Source organism: Manis pentadactyla, chromosome 4 (assembly GCF_030020395.1).
Source record: "Manis pentadactyla isolate mManPen7 chromosome 4, mManPen7.hap1, whole genome shotgun sequence".
Classification (NCBI taxonomy): Eukaryota; Metazoa; Chordata; class Mammalia; order Pholidota; family Manidae; genus Manis; species Manis pentadactyla.
This window is the reverse complement of record NC_080022.1, coordinates 171847034-171872364: the sequence shown is the minus strand read 5'-3', so window position 1 is coordinate 171872364 and position 25331 is coordinate 171847034. Positions and strand designations below refer to the sequence as shown.

Below are 25331 nucleotides of genomic sequence, written 5' to 3'. Positions count from 1 at the left end.
TCAAAAAGAAAGAAATTTCTAAGCACTTGTCAATTCATACTATACAGAATTATAATGGATGTAATATTAGGTCAATCCATTTTCTTCCATTTGTTTTTTTAAAAAATGGAAGGTTCTTTGAAGTTGAGAAGACCTTAGGTTCTGCTTCCAACTCTTTCATTTTCTTATTTACTATGCATGTGGATTTTTCTCTTGGACTTTACTATCCTCATCTAAAAAACTGATACCCATTAATTTGCAATGACTCTACTATATAAGTTTACTTTGTATTGTCTGGTTCACATAGATAATTTAAAAAATGCTAGCTTCCTTCTAAAAACAGGCAAAACCAATGCCAAGGCTAAAAATGTAGTTTATGATGGTTTAATCTTTAAATTACTATCCATTATCAAGGATTATCTCAAAAGCATAGAATGCTAGTAGCTTTTACTTGTCTCTGTCATGGAATCAATGGAACAAATCCGGCATTAGCAGTACCAGGAGGACAAAAGATCTAGGTTAGTTCTAGTCTAATCTATCTTGCTTCACAAGCTTTGAGAAGTGAGTCACAAATTGGGGCATCAGTTTCTTCATCTGTAAAATGAAACAAGTAAGAATACATAATCCCTATCGTCTTTTCCACTTCACAAATTAAACTTTTCTATAATTAAATTTCTATCACAAATCTATAAAGTGCACATACTTCGGAAAGTCCAGCAGCATGTGTAGAAAAAGATAAAAATTATTCTCAACCAAGAGATCAAATAAATTAGTATATTCATTTTAAGACACGGATAACCTAAAAAATATGAGTTTGTAAAACTGCAGAATACTTTTATTTAGCTAAAACCAGCAAAGCTTTCAGGATTAATAAATTCTAGGTCTGATAAATTTGCTTATTAATATGCGGTAATTTTTAAGGTACTTACCTATGGATCATGGCACGGGAATGTAAGTAGGCTAATCCCTGAAGAGCACCATGTATAATTGCTGCTATTTCCATTTCTTGTAATGGCTTTTGGTAAACTTAAAATAAGATTTTATTTGAAAATAATTATTCTATAGAACATTTCTATTTAAAAATATATACACACATATCTAATATGTGGGCAAATTTTTAAAAATTAACATTTAGCAAGAAGGAATTTTTTGCTTTCCAAGATAATAAAACAAAGCAATTGAACTTAATAAGTGCGCAGTTGTGCCTAGTTATTAGAGTTCACAGCCAATTTTCCTCTAAGTTAACATTTAACAATTATCTCATGATTATAAAAACAATGAAAGAGAAGCTTTCCCTTTTTATATTCCTACATATCTTCATTCTGAACAGAAGGAACAAATCAAGTTTAATGATAAAGAATGCAGAAAAATGCCTGTTAAATCACAATGAAAGAAAACTCATCTGTTATGCTAAAATGTAGCATTTAATGAGCACAGTGCATACCATGCTGAGACTCTAGAAAAGACAAAGGTTTTTACTCTTCCTGGAAAGTTTTAACATTATTAAAAAAATCTCTTAGTGAATGAATTCTCATTTTATTATACTAATACTTTTCTTTTCTTAATAAAAAAAGGAAACTTACCTTTCAGCAAATCTGAAGCAGATCCTGAACAATATTCCATTACAAGCTACAGGGGAAAAAATGATAAAAACATTTAAAATACACTATTAAAATAAAAAGATTCGATATGAGATAAAATAAATTCACCAAGGAGATCGAGAAGATAGTTTGAAGTGAAACAAACTCTAGTTATCAATTACCTTTAAATATAAGTATACATTTTGGAACTTGTTAAATGCATACATGAAGTTAAGCCAATGCTACATTAATCTTTTATAATGCTGACCTATAACTGCTTGTAGAAGATGTGTGTTTCATATAATTACTAACTAAAGCTATAAAGGAATATACATATTCCATTCATATTAACCTAGAGTAGCAATACTGGTATTGTTAGGAGGCAGAAAATCATCCTCTGGTACTATATATACAAAGTTTAGGTTACAGTTTAAATCTTTCCTATAAAGCACACACAGAGCACCTCGTATGTGCCAGGTATTTTATATATATTAACTAATTTAATCCTCATAACCACCTTTGGAAGTAGACCCTATTATCATCCTTGTTTTACAGATGGAGAAACTTGAAAGACAGAGAGGCAGCCTACCCTCTCTGCCACTTTTTCTTTAACCACAGCCTCAAATTTAGGAGTACCATCACCATCAAATTAAACCAAACATTACAAATATAAATAAATCTAAGTTCTGTATACTAAAATGATAATCAGCTGTAGCTTATTAAAAATAAAAGGTCATTCCTGTTTAAAGAAAATTCAGCCTTTCTCTGAAAAGAGAATTACTATGCCTACACCGTTGTAAGATTACTACCTTATCTTAGTTTCAACAATTTCCATTTTCTGCAATAAAATGTCCCAATTTTCTACCTTTAGTATTATTCAGCCAAAGAATCACAATCAGTTCAGATTTCACCAGGATTCACCACCAATATTCCAACCAAGGTCCTTGTGGTTAAATAGCTTACAATACATTTATGTCAAAAATATATGCTGATTTTCATCCTTTGATAGGATTGTTCTCAACAAATGTTTGATGAAGCATTTGAAGAATGATACCGCTAACATACATCAGAACATGTTCCCGTGCACGTAACGGTCAGCTGAATCTCTGGAGTCAACTGGCGAAAGTTCTATTATCTCTTACTGCCTGAGAGTTTCAGGAAAAGCTGCTCCTTTCTCAGTATGAACTAACATTTCAAGGTGTTTGTGCGTGGCTTTACACAACTATTTTGAGACATTTTTGAATTAATCATAAGCTAAACCTACTAAAATTACAGCAAAGGGAGAGCAGATACCTACCCATGCTCTGTGCTCATGTAAATAGCAGCCTTTGTATTCTACAATGTTGGGATGTTTTAATGTTCGGAGAACCCTGACTTCCTTAATAATACCCTGCCATCTCTGTGGGGAGAAAAAAAAGAATAAAGGAAAGAATTAGGAACAGTTGCCTTTCCTTAGAAAACTATATAAGTACAAAAGTAATTATTAGATTAAAAAGTTAACAAGAACATACAACTTTGCTTCATTTGTAATATTTAAATGTCAAACTAATATATTTTAAAGAAATTACATTCACATAGTTTACAACTCAGTAACATAAAATTCATTCCAGGTAGTACATATTTTTATTTTCATAAAATTTAATATCAATGAGTGTTACAAAAATTTTACAACCACACACCAAGCCTGTTGAAAACTATATACTATATTTGGTGGTTTTCCTTCAAAATTTCAACCTCCACCTTCTTTTTTGCAGCTTTATTGTTGTATAATTTACATACCTTAAAGTTCAGCTGTTGTGTTTTTGGCTTATATTGTCTACCAAGTGTTAAGTTTTTCTGCTGTTTAAACTCAAATCAAGTAATTACCTAAATTCCTAAGTGCACATATTCTAAAATGCTAGTGAACACTTAGGTTATAACAGAGGGAAGTTCACAGAAAAACCAAGCAGCATGGAAACATTTTCCTGCAGGATTTCATGAAGAGCCTTCCCATTGACGCCTACTAGTAAATAACAGATAAACCTTCAGCAATCAAAACTACTCTATGACAACTTCAGAAACTTAGGCCATGTCCTAAATATAGTTACTTGTCAGAAGCAATCAGGGAACTCTGAAAATACAGGTACTTGGGTCCATACCCAGAGACTCTAGAGGCTTAGGAGATGTGGGATGGGAACTTGGAATCTGTTTTTTGTTCTTGTTTCAGTTTTTCCAGGCTTTATCGCTGACTTGTATCATATTTCTAAAGGTAGGGGAACTAGAATACAGAACTTCAAAAAATGTTTTGCACTAGAATTTAAGATCCTGTATCTCCTATGTTATTTCATAAGCCCTCAAGAAAATAGAGCAAGATATCCACAGTGTAAAATGTGTAAGCTGTAAGATGCTAACTTCAGAAAGTGTTTTATGGGCTTTACATTTCAAAATTGAGTGCTCTGGGAGGCAAACTCTCAAAACAAAGCCAAGCCAAAACCTGTATTCTTCAATGTAAAAAAAACTTCCAGGAAGGATACACTATTAGATGAGAGAAGATGATGCCCTAGGTGAAACTTTTTGTTCTGGGCATGACTAATTAAACAGACTCCAACACAAGTCTGCTATGAAAGCTGGTTTTAAAGTTATACTGTAGACTGGCAAATAAAATTAAACTTGTAAAAAATGGAGGTTTTCTTAGGGGTTTTAGAAATTATTAAGAGTTTTTTTAGGTATCAACATAATGAAACAGTGATCAATCACAACAGTGTTATCATACCCATAAGTATGATTATCACAAAAAACCACATTTACCACAAAACAGAGATTACAGTAATGCGGAAAGCCAAAACCTTTAAAAATTAAAGACTGATCTAGCAATTCTACCTCTGGGCATACACCCTAAAGTTTAAAAGCAGGGACTCAAAGAAATACTTGTGTACCTATGTGCACAGCAGCATTATTCACAATAACCAAGGGGTAGAAGCAACTAAGTGTCCATTTACAGATGGTAGATGGACAAACTGTGGTGTTTTTACACACACACACACACACACACACACACACACACAGGAATATTATTCAGCTTTTAAAAAGAAAGGTAATTCTGAGACACTACAACATAGATGAACTTTCAGGACACTATATTAAGCGAAACAAGCCAGACACAAAAGGACAAATAGTGCATGATTTCAATTACATGAGATACCTAAAGTAGTCAAATTGGTAGAGACAGAAAGAGGAGAGGTGATCTCCAAGGGCTGCGGGGAGGAGGGAATGAGGTGTTATTGTCTGATGGGTGTAGAATATCACTTTTGCAAAATGAAAGAATTCTGGAGATGAATGGTGGCGATGGTTGCACAGCAGTGTGACTGTCCTTAACACCACTGAACTTACACTTAAAGTGGTTAAGATGGTAAATTTGTTTTGTGTACTTTACCACAATTACAAATAAATAAAATTTTTAAAGAATTAAAGAAAGACAAAGAGAACAGACTCAGAAAGTAATTTTATGAACCTATGCAATTAAGGAAGAACTAATCAGAATACTGATGAACTAAAGTACATGCAATACAGTATCAGTAATTTCATTTTTCAGATTATTACCCACTGCCTTATTTTTCAGACTAGATATATTGCTGCCGATGATTATTTGAAACAGCCATTAAATAATTTCTCAACCATTAAAAATTTATATCCAGTATACTTACTGTCAAATGTACCTTATTCTAGTTTACTTTCTCAGACATGATAATCCCTCTATTATAGAATAATCTGCTCAACAACAATTTAAAAAATTAAACTCGTGTCAGCAGCACATATCAAAAAAAATTAAAAGTAAGAGACGCAGTTGGGAGGTTTCTGGGATGTCACGAATGTTGTTTATGACTCTACGTACAGGTTAAATGGGCACATTGAGTCTGTGGAAGAAAATTCACTGAGGTAAACCTTAGTATTTGTATATTTTTCAACATTTTTGGAAAAAATTCCCACCTATCCCCAATTAAAAATGGTAAGGTTTTCTTTAACATGCTGATCCAAACATATATATTTCACCTACCTCCGTAGCCTTCTTTCCACTAAAAGGTAATCTCTTGATAGCCACCGCGTCATTGGTGTGCACATCTCGTGCCTAAAAAAGACAGAAGACCACTGTAAAAATTAACATTTATAAATTACCATGTCCAAAAAGATACCAAAACTGCTTTTAAAGAACATTAAAAACATAAGAAAATAGCAAAAAGCATATCAAATTATCAAGGAACTGGTACTTTAGAAATAAAAATAATGCATGTTTATATTTGAATGAGCTAGTTGAGAGGAAAAATATAGAAATTTGAATAGAACTACAAACAAACAAAAAAATGACTAGTACAATTCTATGCTAGGCCTGTAAATGTCAAAATTTCAATGAAACGGACAACTCTCTAGGAAAGAACTACTAAAATTGATCTAGAGAAGAAAATTTGAATAAAACAGTGGTGGAAGATTGAAAAGAATATTAATCATCTTTAAAATAGTTGTGAGTGGAGCAGTTTCACCAGGGGAACTTCCCAGGATAAAAGGGGAGGAAAAGGAAAGCTATCCCATTAATTGTATCGAGGCAGTCTAACCCATCAACTAAACCCTCACAAGCAGCACAAAATAGAAAGTTAGGTACCAATCTGACAAATGTAGACAAGGGAACTCTAAATAAAATTTTAAAACCAAATCTTACAGGGCATTAAAAGAATATTTCATTTGGATAAAATTTATTACCACAGAAATGCAAAATTTTGATACAGGAAAACATTCCATAATTTGCCATATTATTTTACAAATCAAAGGGGAAAAATATATACTTATACATATAAATGCTGAAAATGCAGAAAGAGCCCAACTCTAAATGTATTTAATGCAGGGAAGACCAAACTCTTAGAAAACCCACATGGGAAAGGTAATTCCTCAACATGATAAATCATGCCTATTGTAAACAACTATTAACTAGAATTAAGACAAGACAGCTAAAATGCTATCACCATTACTATTTACCACTGCTGTGGAATTTTGATAAAAAAACAAAAGCATAACAGAAACACGAAAGTTAACTCTTTACAAAGTAAGAGCCAAATTCTCATTATGTGTTTAAAAAAAAAGATGATATATAAAGAAGGCACAAGAGGATAGCTGCAAAACATTTCAAATGAGTTCAGTAAGAAGGGTTAATCGTCTCTAGACATCTGTGGAAGAATTCACTATATTTAAGGTACCCATTAAAATGAAGAAACTAAATCTGTAACACCACCAAAATATTAAACAACTATACAAACTTGTTGCTGAGAAAAAAAAAGCAATCTTAATAGGAAGAAATAATGAATGAATAATAATGAAATGGCCCTCAGCGCACTGCTGCCAAAAAGAACAAGGCACAGTGACAGTACGGGTGTATGGGACTTTACGTAAGTCGGTGTTTTGCAATATTCGATTCAATAACAATGTAAGTCATAAAACTGCTAAAGTAGTGTAAACAACATGGAGATTAAAGCCAAATATCTTTCCAATTTTTTCAATAATCTAAAAAGCTCAATAAATAAAATGATCTCTTTTTATATACACCTAATGCAAGTGACTCTAAAATAGACTATTGCATATGTCTTTTTGTATGACTGATTTTTACTCTGCCAGGACTGGATATTAAATAAATGCTGGTCACTGACGTTAAGCCTTTAACACTTACAAAAAACACTGCTCCAAAGCCTCCCTGGGAAACTTTTTTGAAATCTGTGAAGCGCTTCTCTGGATCTTCTTTGGAGAAGAGTTCTGCAATCTCAGGGTCCTTCAGGCTCTGTGCTTGGATAGTTGATGACATCCTGCTGGGCAGTCAGCAGTCTGATTCTAATTTTATGCCGCTCTCCCAATCCTTGGTAAATCGGTATGAATGATGCCACGCTGGCATAGACAATTGTAGAGAAATAAGAAAAGAAAAAAGGACAAGCAAAAGTTGCTAAGAATAATTAGTATATCATTTTCTGACTACATATATAAAATTATCTTAGACATGGAATTTCACTGAAAAAGTGTTGCCTACTAGCGCAGGAGTCTTAAACCCAGCTCATCATCACAATCACCCGTGCTGCTTTAAAAAAAAAGATTCCCAATATACATAGTATGTAAGTACATACTATACATACACTTCTAAAAATTAGATAAATCTTTATGCACTGGAAGGCTTTCTGTATCAGTACTTAAAGATTTATCTAACTCTGATGCAATAAGCTCATCAGCAAAAGAGATAATATAGTAGGAAGGCCATTAAAAACGTGCCCAACAACTCAAAATGTACCCATAATATGTTTCTAACAACAGGAAGATTTCCATCTATCAATGACCTTCAAATGCAAGAAAATAGATAATAGATTTAATTCAGTAAGATATCTTTTCCTTTCAGATACCACATGATAGTGTTTAATCAACTCTAACACAGACATTCCTAAGAAAAATGCAATGGAAGAAAATACTGAATTTAACATAGATAACTGTTTCCTCCATAACCTGATTCATATTAAAATATGGCCTTATCAAATCTGCTTCATTATGTAAGTAGATACACTACAGAATTCCCTGGTGATTCTGGTATCAGTTCCTTTATATCAGATTACCAAATTTCAAAAATGGCGGCTATAAATGAGAGGCTTCAGAACCTGGTTCTAGAATGACACTGCCTAGATAAGAATCCTGACAACAATTATTTACCAACTATGAACTTGGGTAGCCTCATTTACCAAATCTATAAAATGAAATAAATAACCTACCTCCCAGAGTATCTGTGAGGGTTAAATGAGTTAATAAATGTTAAGTGTATACTAGTACTCAGGACCAGTAAGCAGTACATTAAATGTTAGTTATCATGAACGCCTTAAATTTACCAATTAAAATTTAAAACTCCAAAAATTGATTTCATTAAACTCATAAGGGAAAATAAAGCTCTAGCGAGTTTTTTCCAAGCCCAAAGCATATTTTTTAAATTTTAGAATGTTTTTAATTTTATTAATTACAAAAATTTTTTTAAACGACAGAGAATTTTTTAAGCCTGTCTCATTTTTAGTGAAGTCAACTGAACCAATTATAATGCTTGTTATTAAATTTCTAACTACATAAAACACATTTACATATCTTTTGCACTTCCCTAAATTAATACTACATTGCAGTAAAAATTCAAATTACTAGTTTGAATTCCTTTTCTAACATTTTTGAGGCTGCACCATATTCTTCACTTTTACCAATCACTCTGCTCTGGAAGTTAGTTCCCTGGAACAATGCTTCAATTACAATTCTTCCAAGAATATGTGACCACAGGAAAGTCATTAAACTTATCACTCCTAAAATGAGGAGATCGAACTAAATTCTATATAAAGTGTTCCTATTCAATTTACACACCTGCAAAAAACAGCCTTCTATATACCTAAGACCTTATTTAAGAATTTTGAATTATCAAATTATAGTACCTTTATTACAAGAATGACTTTATATAAAATTTTGTAAAAATTTTGAAAAGAGAGAAAAAAAACACTGCAAAAAATGAATACATCCTTAGAATCTTGTGGGACAGTATCAAATTGACCAAATTTCACATTAAGGTGTTATATAAGGGAAAAGAAAATTTTATTTTTTTAGAAAAAGAATTCTTACTAAAAGTGGAAAAGATCCCAGATTTGACAAAAACATAGATTTAGAGATTGAAGATGCTCAGCAAGCCCCAAACAGAGCAAATTCAAATATATTAGGCCTAATAAGGCTGAAATTTAAAATCAATAACAAACACTTAGGTCAAATAACGCCTAAACATGTCATAATGCTAAAAAACAAAGATAAGCTAAACCTTGAATGATCAAAGACTTCTTATAAAATATAATGGAGGCCACAGAATGTTTAATAATATCTTTGAAGTGAGGAAAGAAAGGAAATGCCAACACAGAGAGAGAGAGATGATGGAAAGCTAAGAGAATCTGACCTCCATTAACGGAAATGTAAAATAGTAAACAAAGGAAAGCTCAAGGCTATATTACTACCACACAAAATATTCAGAGCTTCAGAGCTAGGAAAACTACAAGGAGTAAAAAGGGACATTACATAATGTTATGATTTCATTTATCAAATTCCAAATATATGCTCACCTGACAAAAGAGCTTCAAATTACACAAAGCAAAAATTGATACAACTGAAAAGAGAAAAGTCTGTAACTGGAACACCACCACCATAGACCAACACTACCAACCAACAGGTCCTAATGACATTCCAGTATGTGGCCTGGCCACAGAATGTACAGTCTCCTCAAGTGTGCATTATGACATATGCTGTGAGATCACATACTGGGTCATAAAACTAATCTTAACAAGTGAAAAAATTTCAACTCATACAAAATGTTTTCTGATAAGAGGGGAATAAACTTAAAATCAGTAACAAAACAGTTAAAAAAAAACAGGACCTCAAGTGTGGAAATTAAATACACCTCAAGGTAACCCATGGGTCAATAAAGACATTTCAAGGGCAAAGAGAAAATAATATGAATTGTGTGAAAATAGAAATATAACATGAAATTCACAGGATTGTTACAGAGAAATTAAGGCACTAAATCTTAGTAGAAAGAAAACTCCAAAGAATAATCTAACCTCCCATCTTAAAAATCTAGAAAGAGAAAAGCAAAGAAAACCAAAGCTAAATATAGAAGGAAATACTAAAGAACGGAATGGAAATCAATTAAATAAGAAAACAAAATCAGTAAAATCAAAAGCTAGTTCTTTGTAGGGAAAAAAATGTCAATAAAACTGAAAGAACTCTGCCAAGCTAACCAAAGAAAACAAGAGAAATTACCCAAAAGAGGGCATATCACTATATTGCTAAAGACATTAAAATGATAAGGAAATACAATAACCAGCTCTAAACACATAAATTTGACAAAATAGCTGAAATGGGTGAATTACTTGGAAGTGGTAGTTACAAAACACCAAAACTCATTCAAGAAGAAACAGAGAGCCACCTCTCCCACCCAGATGACAAACTGGTGGCTCAGGCTCAGACCTCAAGGAGGCACCGGCTACCACTGCCTCAGCCCCTGCAGCACAGCCCTCAGCACACTGCTGTCCAAAAGAACAAGGCACAGTGACAGTACGGGTGTCTGGGGCTGGAGGTGTAGCACGGGGCATGGGACGCAGGGCGGCGCAGGCTGGAGAGCTGGCTCAGCTGAGCGGGGAAGCTGTCACTGGGCGGTGCGGCATCCTCAGAGGGGACCGTGTCTAACGGGGTTTACCCGCTGCTCAACACTGCCACTGGAGCAGTGAGGCCGACGGTGTTCAGCACACCTCCAGTGGACTTCCTGATCGCAGCCGGAGGATTCCACATCTCTATTCCCAGATGTAATGACTGGATACTGCCTGAACTATGCTGGCTTTGAGGCCTTGAACACACATGGAATTCATCTCCCTAGATGCCCATAAATTCATCTCAGATATTGCCCACAATGCTCTGCAGCACCACAAAATGAAGGGAGTACATTTAACCATGGAGGAGTTGACCCCTGCCCTCAGTGAGTACGACAACAGTGTAAGGAAGCGACACTACTGACAGGATTGGTTTGAAGATGGTGGCGTGAGAGGTGAGACAGAGGCCTCCTCCCATAACCACATATACAATGAAAATATAATTAACACAACTAATCCTGAAAGAGCAAAAGGAAAGAAGGGTCTCTAGGAATGACAGAATATTGAGAGAACTGTGTGACCAATCCAAACAGAACAATATTCATATTAGAGGGTTACCGGAAGAAGAAGAAGAAGAAGAGAGAGAAAAAGGCAAAGTGTCTTTGAGGAGGTAATTGCTGAAAACTTCCCCAGTCTGGGGAAGGAGATAGTCTCTCAGGCCGTGGAGGTGCACAGATCTCCGAACACAAGGGACCCAAGGAAGACCACACCAAAACGTGTACTAATTCAAATGGCAAAGATCAAGGATAAGGACAGACTATTAAAAGCAGCCAGAGAGAGTAAACAGACCACACACGAAGGAAAACCCATCAGGCTAGCATCAGCCTTCCCAGCAGAAGCCTTACAGGCCAGAACGGAGTGGCATGATGTATTTAATGCAATGAAGCAGAAGTGCCTGGAGCCAAGAATACTCTACCTGGCAAGGTTATCATTTAAATTTGAAGGAGGGATTAAACAATTTCCAGATAAGCAAAAGCTGAGAGAATTTACCTCCCACAAACTGTCTCTACAGTGTATTCTGGAGGGACTCCTATAGATGAAAGTGTTCCTAAGGTGAAATAGCTGTCACCAGAGGTAATAAAAATGTACAGAGAAAGAGTACAGAATGCGATACCCAATATATAAAGAATTGAGGAGGAAGAAAAGGAGAGAAAAAAAAGGAACCTTTAGCTTGTGTGTGTAATAGCATACTAAGTGAGTTAAATTAGACTCTTAGATAGTAAGGATGTTACCCTTGAACATTTGGTCACCACGAATCTAAAGCCTGCAATAGCAGTAAGTACATACCTATCCATAATCACACAAAATGTAAATGGTCTGAATGCACCTGTACAAACATGACTCAGAAATGACATGATCACATTCAAAATGGCCAGAATAAAATCCAAAATTTACTGCACATGCTAAAACAAACAACACACACATACACACGCCACTGGAGAATGTGACAAATTCTCAAGGAAAAGAAGGGACAGATGCCTATTTTGAGATGCCTCGTGTTGTAATTATCACATAAAGACTTTAAAGCAGCTATTATAACCATATTAAATGTGGTAATGCTTAATACTGTTAAATATTGGAAAGACTAAACTTCTAGCAGAAAAGTAAACACTATAAAAAAAGATCCACGTCGAGAAAATTAGAACTGAAAAATAATTACCAAAAATTACAAAAGACATTGCATGGACTCAACCACTGAACAGAGATGATAGAAGGGTGTGTAACCTTGAAGATAACAGAGCAGCAGAAATGATCTACACTGAAGAAAAGACAGGAAAAAACATTGGAAAGAATTAATACATCCTTAGAAACTTGTGGGACAGTATCAAATTGTCTAAATTTCACATTATAGGTGTCCTATAAAAGAAAAAAAAATCTTATTTTTTAGATAAAACAATTCTTACTAAGAGCAGAAAAGATCTCAGCTTTGACAAAAACTTAAATTTAGAGATTCAAGATGCTCAGCAAGCCCCAAACAGAGCAAATTCAAAGAGTTTAGGCCCAATAAGTCATAAACTCAAAATCAGTAACAAACAGTTAGTCCTGATAAGCCTAAACATGTCATAATGCTAAAAAGCAAAGATACATTAAAATTTGAATGATCACAGAATTCTCATAAAATGCAGTGGAGGCCACAGAATGTTCAATAGTATCTTTAAAGTGAGGAAAGTAAAGAACTGCCAACCCAGAAGAGAATCCTTTATCTAAGCAAAAGTTTTGTGGAACAAATGCAAAAATAATAGAGAAGGAGAGAGAGAGAGAGACTTAGATGATGGAAAGGTAGGAGAATCTGACCTCCATTAAGGGAAATGTAAAATATTAAACAAAACAAAGCTAAAAGCTATATTACTACCACACAAAATATTCAGAGCTTCAGAGCTAGGAAAATTACAAGGAGTAAAAAGGGAGATTACATAATGTTATGATTTCATTCATCAAATTCTAAATGTATACTCACCTGAGAAAAGAGTTTCAAATTACATGAAGCAAAAATTGATACAACTGAAAAGAGAAAAGTCTGTACCTGGAACACCACCACCATACACCAACACTACCAACCAACAGGTCCTAATGACATTCCAGTATGTAGCCTGGCCACAGAATGTACAGTCTCCTCAAGTGGGCATTATGACATACACTGTGAGATCATATACTGGGTCATAAAACTAATCTTAACAAGTGAAAAAATTTCAATTCATAGAAAACGTTTTCTGATAAGAGGGTAATAAACTTAAAATCAGTAACAAAACAGTTAAAAAAAAACAGGACCTCAAGTGTGGAAATTAAATACACCTCGAGGTAACCCATGGGTCAATAAAGACATTTCAAGGGCAAAGAGCAAATAATATGGATCCGAACAGAAGGGACCCAAGGAAGACCACACCAAAACGTGTACTAATTAAAATGGCAAAGATCAAGGATGAGGACAGTCAATTAAAAGCTGCCAGAGAGTGGCTGCCCTACAGCAAGCTTCTGAGACCTCTCTGCACCTCTGTATCCTTATGTGTAAAATATGTGAATACTATGTGTACCTATTTCAGATGATTTTGAGTACTACATGAGGTAATACACATAACAAAAAGCATCAGAAAAGTATCTAACATGCAGGAAGCTCTTTAAAAGTGTTTGTGATGAGCAAAACCGAAAGTTTCTGTGATGACTGCCCTTGTACTGTTCACTATGTAACTTATTCATTATGTAAGAATTTGTTCTACATGTAAAAACTTGTTTGTTATGCCTCAGAAGATTGGAGACTGACAAAAATTAGGCTTGGGGTGGAATAATGATTGTGCATTGAGCATTGACTCCCCTATACAGAATTTTATTGTCGTTAACAACCATTTGATCAATAAATATGAGAGATGCCCTCACAAAAAAAAAAAAAAAAAAAAGGACAGACTTCCAATGGTAAAATAAATTAGTAACCGGGATGTAATGTATAGCATAAGGAATATAGTCAAGATATTGTAACAGCCTGGTAGGGTGATAGCTGGAACCTAGAATTATGTATATAAATGTTCTACCACTGTGTTGTACACTTGAAACTAATGTAATGTAATACTGTGCGTCAACTACCCTTCAATAAAAAATAATTATTAAAAAAAAATTAAAAAAAATATTAAAAAAAAAAAAAAGTGTTTGTGAGTCTCATGAGTACAACAGCTGGACTTTAGATACAAAAATATAGTCTATCAAGGAATGATGTTCAATTTTACTACTTGAAATTTCAGTTCTTTGTACATAAACCTTCAAGGGCATCTTCTAGAAATGTTATGCTTTGCTGAATGTTTGCATTCAAAATGAGCGTATTCAAGAATAGCGGAGGAATTGCAATCCGGACACGCACGCTGTGAGGATCCACAAGCAGATCCAAGGAGGCGAAGGGAAGGTCAGCTTTTCCTAGGTTTTAGGAGGAGTTCCAGGGTGGTGGCGGTTTCTCCTTGGCTCGGAGCAGCGGGTTGAGGCGTTGCCGGTGCGGCAAGGAGGCGTCCTCGTCCTCGTCCTCCTCGGAGGCAGGAGATAAACTTCCTGTGTGAAACGTGTCCTCCCTTTGTCAAAATAATTCCCATCTTCCTTCTTCCTGCTGGTTGCGTAGACTTGCGGACTGCGACGCGAGGGCCCCGTGGGTGAGAGCTCCCACTTTCAGGGCTTCCCCGCTCCATGTGAAGCGACGTTTCCCTTCATTTATTTTCAACATCAACAGCAGACAAGGCCATTCTGTGGCCGTGGCGGATCAAGACAGACACAAGGCCACTCCGTAGTCACATCCAAATTCAGGCAAGAAAGAAAATGGCCCAAACAACAAAATCTACCAAACACTCACTGCCTGTATGCTGTCTGGTAGGAGGAATATCGGCTGCTACTTGGAGACCAATGACAGCTTTGGCCTCAGCGACCCCTCCTCTCCTTCTGGGTAAGATTTATTCAGCTACCCAGTCACAGAATTACCTACCCCCAACTGCCCGAGAGCCCCTTGTAGGGGAGGAGAAATATCTTTTCCCTTCCACCCTTCTAGGTTGTCGGAGGCTGGGGCTTCGTAACAAGAGTTTAACAGGAGAAAAACTAATTGATTAGCGTTGTATATGCTCAGGGATGAGTAACTCAGAACTAGAGCTTGGGCGTGTGTGTGTATATATATATATAGCCTTATACAAACAAAGAAACCAACCAACCCAGTAACTGTCCGGAGAAGTGACAAGACAAAGGAAAAGGACTTTTGAGTTCCTAGGGTGGCGAGTTGTCGGAAGGAAGACGTAAGGGGGGAATAATAGAAGATGAGGGCTAGTCGGTAAAGTTTGTTTCGTAGAGTCCTCTGGTGCCAGTCTCTGGGCTGATAAGGGTCTAGGCTTGCCAGTGATTGTTTAACTTCTGTGCCAACTTTTGCCCTGCTTTTAGGCAAATGGCGGGGAGGGAGGGCAGAGAGCTAGCTTTTCTCCTATCTGCTTCAGCTCAAAATAATCCTTAGGCCAAAGCGGCATTTTCCGGGGGTGGCAAAATCTGGGAGCCTTCACATCCATCCCATCCAGAGAAAGGCCCCTCTTACTTAAACTCTCCCAACCCTCCCCCGCCCAACACAAGCCCGCATCCTATACATAATGAGCCATTCCTGACCCCCTCTTACGGAGATGCCCCGCGGTCCGCCATAGCGTCGGTCCTCTCATTTTGCAGCAAGAGAGAGACGCAACCCGTTTCTCTGTGGGCGTGTTCCCTGGAGGTCTTTGGTGTCGACAAGTTCTTGAGAGGGTCCTCGCTGTTGGGACGCAAGAGTAATTGCGAGATGGAATGAGTTTTATTCTGTTTAAAAAGCCAAACATTTACAGATAGAACCGCTCAAAAAAAGGAAGAAGAAAGAAAAGAAAGAAAAAGAAAGAAATAGAAAAAGAAAGGAAGAAAGGAAGAAAAGGAAAGGAAAGGAAAGGGAGGGAAGGAAGGAAGGAAGGAAGGAAGGAAGGGAGGGAGGGAGGGAGGGAGAAAAGCCCTTAGGGAGAGGAAAGGGTTGCTGAGCTCATCTCTTTAAAAACACTTCTTCCAGGGCAAGGCAGGTTGGTAAAAGCATAGAGGGACGGACGTATTTGTATCTGCGCCTGTGTATGTGTACATATATACAATACACGGCGGTAAAATGATATTAGGAGGTGAGCGTTAACCGTAAACCCGTTCCAACGTAGCTGCACATTCGAAAGAAAAATCCCATAAAGCTGTTCGTGTCTATTCCCGCTCCAGGACTTCTCCAGGGAAACGAGGCTGAAGGAGCTTTGTGGTTACGCGCGTTTCCGTTTCCAGGCGAGTGGGCGGGCACCGAAGGCGGGAAAGGCGGGGTATGCAAATTTGAAATGGCTAGTTCGTCTGGGAGCTATGGGATCAAAAAAAGAAGCCAAAAGCGTAAAGCCCCAAATAAGTGAAACAATCCTACAGGTTGTGAGGCTGTAATACACTGTCAAGTCTCACGAAGAGGGTGGGCCTTTGGCTGATGGCAAGGTTTGTCACCGTGAGTTGAAAGAGGTGTGAAGGCCGGGTGTGGCGGGGAAGGAGCAGTTATAGGTATCGCTTGTAGGTCTTTTAGCGAAAATCAGTAGTACTTTCTATTTTTGTCAGTTTAATATCTGACTTGGTAATTATGAAGACGGTGTTTTCTACGGGTCTTTGAAATGGGGATTTGAAATGGGAACTTGCATTGTATACTATCCGCTAGCGCGCGGTTAGTTGGTTCTCTGATTCTTTAATGATGGAGGATTTACCGTTTTCGCTGCCTACACGAAGAGTTGCGACCGCTCTGGACTCCAGCAGGGCAGCATTATGCGTACATACTCCTAGAGTCCCGTAAAAGCTGACTTATCAATTCACCGGGGCTGCTTCTCGGGGACGGTGTGTAAACACGCAGGGGCTTGGGAGGCAGCAGGCTTTCTTACGAACAGGGTGGGACGACTCCCCGCGGGTTCCTGTGGGACATGTGGTTGTGTTGTCTGAATCGTTATTTTTTTGCTGCTTTGAAATAGTCTTTGGTGACTGTGAAACGGAGGGTGTTTTTTTTTTCTGGCCAGGGGAAAATCATCCGTGAAGTAGTGTATTGAGGAGCTTGCTTTGGGTTGTTTGAGGGCTTGGTTGCAGATGTCAAGGAAGCACTTTGTATTGCTGTGAAGCTGTATAGTTTTAAAACACTGGGTCCGTTTTCAGTTGCAAGCACCATGGCAACCACTAAAAAGTTCAGTTCGTTTATTTTAAATGAGAAAATAGGAAATGCAATTGCTCGTTTAAAACTACAAGAGGCAGGAAAATGTAGAAGCATTGAGCAAGGACGGTGAGTAGAAAACTAAGAAATATGGTAGGTATCAGTCCAACTATATCAATATCAAGCTCTTGAAACATAAGTGGCCTGGCCTAAATGTATCAAAATAGAGATTGTCATAGTGTCTGGTGTGTTCTCCAACACCACCGAGCGATTCTCCAGTTCTCCGTGGACACTGGGTGTCTTACAAATTGAACTCGATTCTGACACTATCTCCTGCAAGACTGCCACTTTGACAACAATTACAAGTCCAGTTTACCTCTCCTCCTGACTGCCTGGAAACCAGGTTCCTATGGACTCTCACATTACTTTTGCTAGAGTAGTAGTTCACAGAACTCGAGAAACACTTACTTACATTTACCAGTTTATTATAAGGGGCACAGATGGGAATCAGGTAAAGGGGGGTACGTAGTTTAGGTAGCTAAGGGGGAGGTGAAAGTTTGTCTTGAGTGTGCTGTGTCTTGGTTGCCTTCAAGCTCAAAGTAATTCACCTGCCGAAGTGACATATTTGTGTGTCGTGTAATCTGCTTCCCTTCAGGACAAATCCAACAGGTAGAAAAATCAGTTAAGTACATAGCGAAACTCAATCGCATCATCAATCCACTGGATTTAACTAATGTGTAAAGAACAATTCATCCAACAATAGAATACACATCCTTCTGAAGCAAGCTCACACGGAACATTCACCAAAACAGACTACGACGTTATGGGCCATGAAACACATTAACAAAGCCAAAGCACTGAAAGTCATGTAACATATACTCTCAGATCACAGTGGAATTAAGCTAGAAGTCAGTAACAGAAAGATAGCTGGAAAATCCCCAAACACTTGAAGATTAAATACAACTTCTAAGTAACACATGGCCCAAAGACGATCTGAAGAGAAACTTTAAAATATTTCAAATTAACTGAGAATGAAAAGGCAATTATCAACATGTGTGGGATGCAATGAGAGCAGTGCTTAGAGAGAAACCGATAGATTTGAATTGTGTATTTATTAGAGGGGAAAGATTTAAAGTCAGTAATCTAAGATTCCATTTTAGGAAGCTATTACAAGAAAATTCCAAAGCAAGCAGGAAAAAAATAACAATAAATATTAGAGCAGTAATCTATGAAATTAAACACAGGAAAACAATAGGGGGGAAAAATAAAACCAAAAGTTGGTTCTTTGAAAAGATCAATAAAATTGATAAATCTCTAGCCAGGCTGAGGAAAAAAAGAAGATAAAATAATGTAAGAAATGAAAGGGAGGCCATCGCTACTGATCCCATGGATACTAAAAGTATAATAAAGCAATATAATGAATAATTCTGCTCACAAATTTAATAACCTGGCCTAGATAAAACTTATGAGGCTCAGGACATGCTATCTCAGAAGAGAGCACCTGGACACACTGACTACTTCAAGCTGAAGGGGTTTGAGAAAACAGCGAGGAAGGTCCATCTAACCTTCCTCTCCCGAAACCGGTCATAAAACCCTCACGACAGGCGCCCTCCCTCCACCTTGAGGAAAGGAATGTCCTTACGAAAGAACGCTGAGAAGCACCCTAACAGGCAGGCCTTGCTCTGCCCTCCAATTTACTGCCCTTACCTCACACTCTATGACCTATCCTTGCTATACGACTATCCATGGTCATCACACTTAGTATAAAATACTCAGGTTTCACTTTCTCTCAGGTTTTCGTTTCCTGAGAAAGCCTCCTGTGCTGTGAAGTTTTCTATTACATTTGTGTGCCTTTCCTTTGTTACTCTTCCCTAGTCTAACTACAGGCCCAGCCTGGGACCCTAAGAAGGTGGAGGAAAACTTTCCTCCCTTACAAAAGAGAGTCTTCGAAAGACACAATCTTCCAAAACTCACACAAGAATACATTATCTAATTATGCCTATATCTATTAAAGATATCGAATCATTTATGTAATCATATTCAAACATAATATAAATTAGTCACAGGGATGAAAGTACAGCATAGAGAATACAGTTAATAGCTCTGTAACATCTTTCTGTGTTGACAGTAACTACACTGGTTGGGGTGAGCATTTAATAAGATAACTGTCAAATCACTAAAATCACTATGTTGTGTACTTGAAACCAATGTGGATTCTAATTTGAGTGATGCTGGCCTCATAAAGTGAGTTTAGAAGTGTTCCCTCCTCTACTTTTTGGAATACTTTAAGAAGGATCGTATTAGCTCTTCTTCAATGTTTGGTTGAATTCAACCGTGAAGCCATATGAACTTGGAGTTTGGTTTGGGGGGAAGATTTTTGATTACCAATTCGATTTCATTGCTGGTAATGGGTCTGTTCAGATTTTCTGTTTCTTCCTGGATCAGTCTTGGAAGGTTGCATTTTTCTAGGAAGCTGTCCATTTCTTCTAAGTTGTCCAATTTATTGTTATATAATGTTATCAGGTAGGGTTCATCTATTAAAACATTTATTGAATGGCTACTATGTGCTGAGACTGAGCGACAGGTGCATATAAGTATGAAAAAGACAGACATCCCCTCTCAGCCCCCTGCTCTACTCCTATGCCCCTCCCCCAGAAAGTTGATGGTCTCCAACAGAGAAAACAGCAATGAATCATTATGGGTCCACGATAACTTCCTAAGCTAAGATGTCTGAAAACCATTTCTTCTCATGAGTTGCTCACACTCGTTTGTCAGCAAAATATACCCTCGACTGATGGGCAAGGCATCAGCCTCTAGTGAACAAAGCCAGTGATCCAATGAGATCCTAGATGTTGATAAGAAATCACTGGACACCCCCTAGAAAATGGGCAAGGGATAGACAGTCCACAGGACAAAGAAAAACACAGATATCCACTGCCATCCCCACCCCAGGCACTGTTACCTCTCTGCCCCCTCCAGACAGGCTCTGAACTAAGGGGCCCAAGCCACCCGCCCATCCCACAACACTCACTGGCATAGATCCATCCCCTCCGTGGCATGAAACCTATGTGGCAGGATATGTTGGGGTGGTGGGGCTGGCAAACCCGAGACCCTTACGAGAGAGGCACACACGTACTGCCCACATGAAAGTGGGCAGGAGAAGATGGGGAAGTGAGGGGGCACAGACAAGGATGGCACTGGCCCTTTAAGTGGGGGTGCCGGTTAATGCCCTCCGCCAGCCAACCAATTCATGGGCACACTGAGCATGTGGAGGAGCTGTACAAGCACAGGCTGAGGGGAGGGAAGTGTGGGGATAGATTCCGGAGGGAACTCCTCACCCCCCAACTGCCTGTAGCTACCCCCCCTCTCCTTCCTGGGTCTGACAAAGGAGCCCCTGCTGCCCACCCAGTCCCTCCCCCATCCCAGCCCCTAGTGGGTGGGGTCCTCTGAGGGTGCTGGGGCCTCAAAGGGGTGGTGGGCAGGCCCTCTCGGCCCTGGAAGTCTCCGGCAGCCCCCCGCTGCTGCCTGGAGGTGGCACACACTCAGCCTAGAGCCAGGCTCACATCCCTGGTGTGGGTGTTGGGTGTTGGGTAACCTTACTGCCGCTCCCCGTGTTTGATTTCATTCCACTGGTGCCAATGTTTTTAAAAGAGCCATCTACCAGCAATGACGCTCTACTCGGAAAATTAAAAACAGCTAAAAAGATGAGGACCCTGCGCCACCGCTGCAGCTTCCAGTTTAGAGTCTGAGAGGAAGCGAACAGCTGAGAGGCTGAAGGCACCTGCCCCACTCCCTCTCCTACTTCTCCTTTGTTCCTCTAAAGCGCAGTGGCTCCCCAGGTCCACAAGGGTCAAGTTCTATCTCCTCAAGCCTGCAGACCTCCCTCCCCCAAACCTTTCCCGAACCTCAAACTTCCCATCTTCTGCACCGTCCTCCCCCTCCCTCATACCTCAGCCCTCCTTCACCTTCCCTTCCCTGCTTGGCACTTGCCCACTCTTCTCCTTCCTCTAACCTCTTAGTGACAGCTACCCTTATTTTTAATTGAGATGAAATTCATATAACATGAAATTAACCATTTTCAAGTGTTCAGGGGCATGTAGGACATTCACAATGTATGCAACTGCCACCTCTATCCAATCCCAACTGTAAGTATGGGAAGAGGAAATCCCAGGGCAAAATACCTCTAAAAGCCAAAATCAGTCAAAAGGAGAAATAAAGCTTGAAATCTGTTTATTGCTCACACGCTGCAGTCCGGGGACATCTCTCTTTACTGCTCCAGCAGAAGCAAAACCGGACCTCCCCTCACCTCTCAGGTACAGATAAGCCCTCCTGTGCCCAGGTAATTACCACTGATAATGGAGATGAACTTCTCTCCACCCCTGAGGATATGCAAATGCACTAAAGCCAGGCGAGATATTCCGGAAATGTTACACTTTTACCCACACCATTATGACCCCAAAAGGAAACCCCATTCGCATTACACAATTACTCCCCATTCTTGCCCTTCTCCAGATCTGGCAACCACAAATCTAATGCCTCCTGCCTCTGTGGATGCACCTATTCTGAATATTCTGGAGGTAGAGCCAAGAGGGAAAGCCTGGTCTCCTGGGGCCTATATCTGAAAAGCACAGATTCCCTGAAGGCCTGTTGTGCAGGGAGCACTGGACCAGGAGTGCTGAGACCTGTGATCCAACCAAGTTCTGCTTCTAACTCAGGGACTTCCTTTCCTCCTTTGTTCAAGGGGGTCGGGGGCTTCAGGCCAGTCCAGGGTCCTGTCTGGGATTGTACTGCCTGCCTGGCCTGAAAAATAGAATAGTTCCTTGATCCCCTCGGCTCTTCCCTGCCAGGTTCAGGTAGTGAAGGTGGCCCCAGGGGACAGTGGGATCAATACTATGGGGTTTGCGGTCAGATACAGGAGATGAGGAAACTTTGGCTCAGAGAAGTTGAGAAACTTGCCCACGGCCACACAACTCCTGCCCCACTGGAGTAGCAGCCTGTTCTTATCCTGTTGTGTTCCGGCTCTTGACCACTGTACTCTCCTCTCTTCAAAGAGATACAGTAGGTTGAGGGCTTACCAAGTGTCAGCTGTGTGGGAGGTGCTCTCATATGGAAGCATAAAGCAGTAAAATTTTACTACTTTTGGGGCACTGCATAATCAGGAAGTGAATAGCTCCATTCCAAAGTGGTTCTTGGGAGTGTCTCTCACCCCCTCCCACCCCTTCCCTTCTCTTTAGGAGGAGTTTTCTTTTGCCTTCTCTACTGGCCTCCCTAGAATGATAGCTTTTGTTGGGGCTGAAAGAGGCTACCTGTACCCTGAGACCTTAGGGCACTGGGAGTGGGAAGCATGGCTCTCCTCTCCCCTAAAGAAGATGTTATCATTGCCATCACCTGGGCTTCAGTTCCCTCATTTCTCCATGGCTGAATGTCTGTTCTGGCCCCCAAACAGAAAGGCCTTCGTGGACCCAGGGAAGGCAGGAGACTGCACAGGCCTTGCCTGGCAAGGGGACTGGCTGAGCAGCTGGCTTCCAGTTGGCCACTGTGTTCGAGCTGCCTGTGGGCATGGACCTTCCAGAGACCACCTGCCCCAGAGATCCTCCCTGGGCTCTATCTAAACTGGGACAGCCAGATCAGCCTTAAGGGACCTGCTGTTCTCCTGCCTCAGGACAACCAGGACAGGCCCTTTGCCCGGCTCTGTCCTTATCCCAGTGGCTCTGAGAGGAAGTTCCTGAGGAAACTAAGCTGTGAGGAAGACACGATGAGCCACGTGGGCACCCAGCACCCACCTCTGCCACAGCCCTTTATTTCAGAGGGAAGGAAGGGAAAGGGGTGTCCTTGGGCCCGCAGTCTCATCCGGCTCTTAGTCCTCGCAGCTCCCTCCCTGGGATTCTCCTCAGGGCTGTGCATACCTAGACAAGCCTTTCAGCCTCCGTTACCACAAGGTGAGGACCTGGGCATTGTGGGAAGCCACAGGCAGCCATGCCTGGAGCCGGGCCTGTGGCTGCCAGGCTGGCCAGCTCCCGCTCTTACCACTGGGTCCTTAGGCCCCACCCTCCTTTCTGGCTAGACCTCCCTTCCTTGGCTTCTCAGTCTCAGCCTCAGCTGGTTCCCTCTTGAATCTCTGAAAAAGAGGCTCTCTTTTCTGTGGGTCCCTGGGCCAGTTGCCCTTGCCTGTAATTCCCCTCAGCTGTGTTTGTAGCCACAGGCACCCCTGGGCCCACCCCACTGCTGGGATCCCCCAGAACAGCTCTGGCTTCCCTGGCCTCCATGTGCTGTTCACCTGCCTCCCCTTCCTCCCCTCGGCTCCAGATGCTAACGGCCTCCCCCGCCCACCCAAAACGGCTACACAGGTGTGGTCCTCACACGATTAAAAAAATTCCTTTGTCACCATGATTTCAAATTCCATGTTTATCATAAACTAGCTTCATGTATGCATTTGTGGGTTTTCTATTCCCACAAATGGGGTTCAATTCTCTCTCTTATTTATTCATAAACCAATAACATTACAAAAATTATTATAGCTGCATAATATGCTTTAATATATGATATCTCTATTCTTCCTTTTCTTTTTAAACCTTCCTTTTACAGAAGATGCCTGGGTATTACTGGATTTTTTATTTTTGTAGGTTACTTTTAAAAGCAGTTTGTTCAGATTCCTTCCCTAAAGCATATCTTCATATATTTATAAAAGATATAGATAAAGTAGATATGCAGATATAGACATAGATTCAGGTACCTTGGAAGGGAGCATACAGAGATTTCTAGTTGTTGCCTAAATAAATATCCTATCTTTAGTCTGGATTAAATAGCTTTCTAAATCTGCAACTATCTCTTGTATTCTTTAACCACTTGGTGGCATACAGTTTAGGGGCATTAACATTCCCATTGTTGTGCAGCCATCACCGCCATCCATCTCCAGAACTTTCTTTTTTTCATCTTCCCAAACTGGGACTCTGTATGCATTAAATAATAACTCCCCAAACCTGCCTCCCTCCAGCCCCTAGCAACTACCATTCTTCTTTTCTAGAAGCCTTTTGATATGATTGCTTCCCTGCGGCTTCCCATCCAGCTGGAGTCCAGGTTTCCTCTCCTTGTAGTATTCCTTTGTCCAATAAATGATTGCTTCTCAGCTTAATGCCCATTGGAATCACCTGGGAAAAATTTTAAAGTCCTGCTGTCTGGTGCCATACCCAGAGATCCTGATTTAATTCTTCTGGTGTGCACCTGGGCACTAGAGTTTTTCAGGCTCTGTGGGGGCTGCTCATGTGCAGCCAGGGCTGAGAATCAGAGTCCGAAGAGCTCCAAATGTTCTCTTTGCCCAGCTTGCCATGGCCAGGAGTCCCACATGTGGTTGCCTGTCACCTGCCCACATCCCTGGGAGGGCTCCAAGATGGCATGGCATCCGGTGTGCAGATGCCAGACAGGGAGTCAGGTGTTCTGGGAGCCTTGGAGGGCAGACAATATATGGGCAGAGCTCAAGTTAAAGAGAAAGGAGGAATTTCCACCGAGAAGTTGCAGTCCAAACAGTCTCCAGAGACTCCTGGCTTCTATGGTGTGCCAGTGCTCACGAGGAAGGGCAGGAGGTGAGATCAGAAAACAGGCCGAGGGCCCCTTCAGCCATCAGATTTTGAGCTCTGCCTAGCAAAGAGCAGTTGCCTCATAGCCACAGCAGCCCAGCCCCTGGCAGTATGTGTGAGGTGGTGACTCCGGTTCCATCTGGGCAGGGGCCTCACGCAGGGTACCCAGGCCCCCTGTTATGGACATCCATCTGAGAGCAAGTGCTTTGTAAGAGTCTGCTGACAGTTTCAGGATCAAATACTACCCTTACTTCCCTTTTTAGTGCCTTCTTGATTATCCCCTGCTCCATTTCTTCTCACTCATCATGGAGGTGGGGAG

The 25331-nt window shown here is 39.9% G+C and overlaps 1 protein-coding gene across 1 annotated transcript in view; it reads right to left on the bottom strand.

Annotated features, from left to right (window-relative positions):
- LOC130678900 (serine/threonine-protein kinase TAO1-like) overlaps positions 1 to 16115 on the bottom strand; it is a 60621-nt gene extending 44506 nt beyond the window's left edge. The window contains 6 exon segments of the mRNA XM_057501528.1: positions 909 to 1005; positions 1563 to 1608; positions 2857 to 2958; positions 5593 to 5664; positions 7249 to 7460; positions 15891 to 16115. Coding sequence (XP_057357511.1) covers positions 909 to 1005; positions 1563 to 1608; positions 2857 to 2958; positions 5593 to 5664; positions 7249 to 7380 — 449 coding nt within the window. The 5' untranslated portion in view covers positions 7381 to 7460; positions 15891 to 16115.
- Positions 16116 to 25331: the final 9216 nt, after the last annotated feature.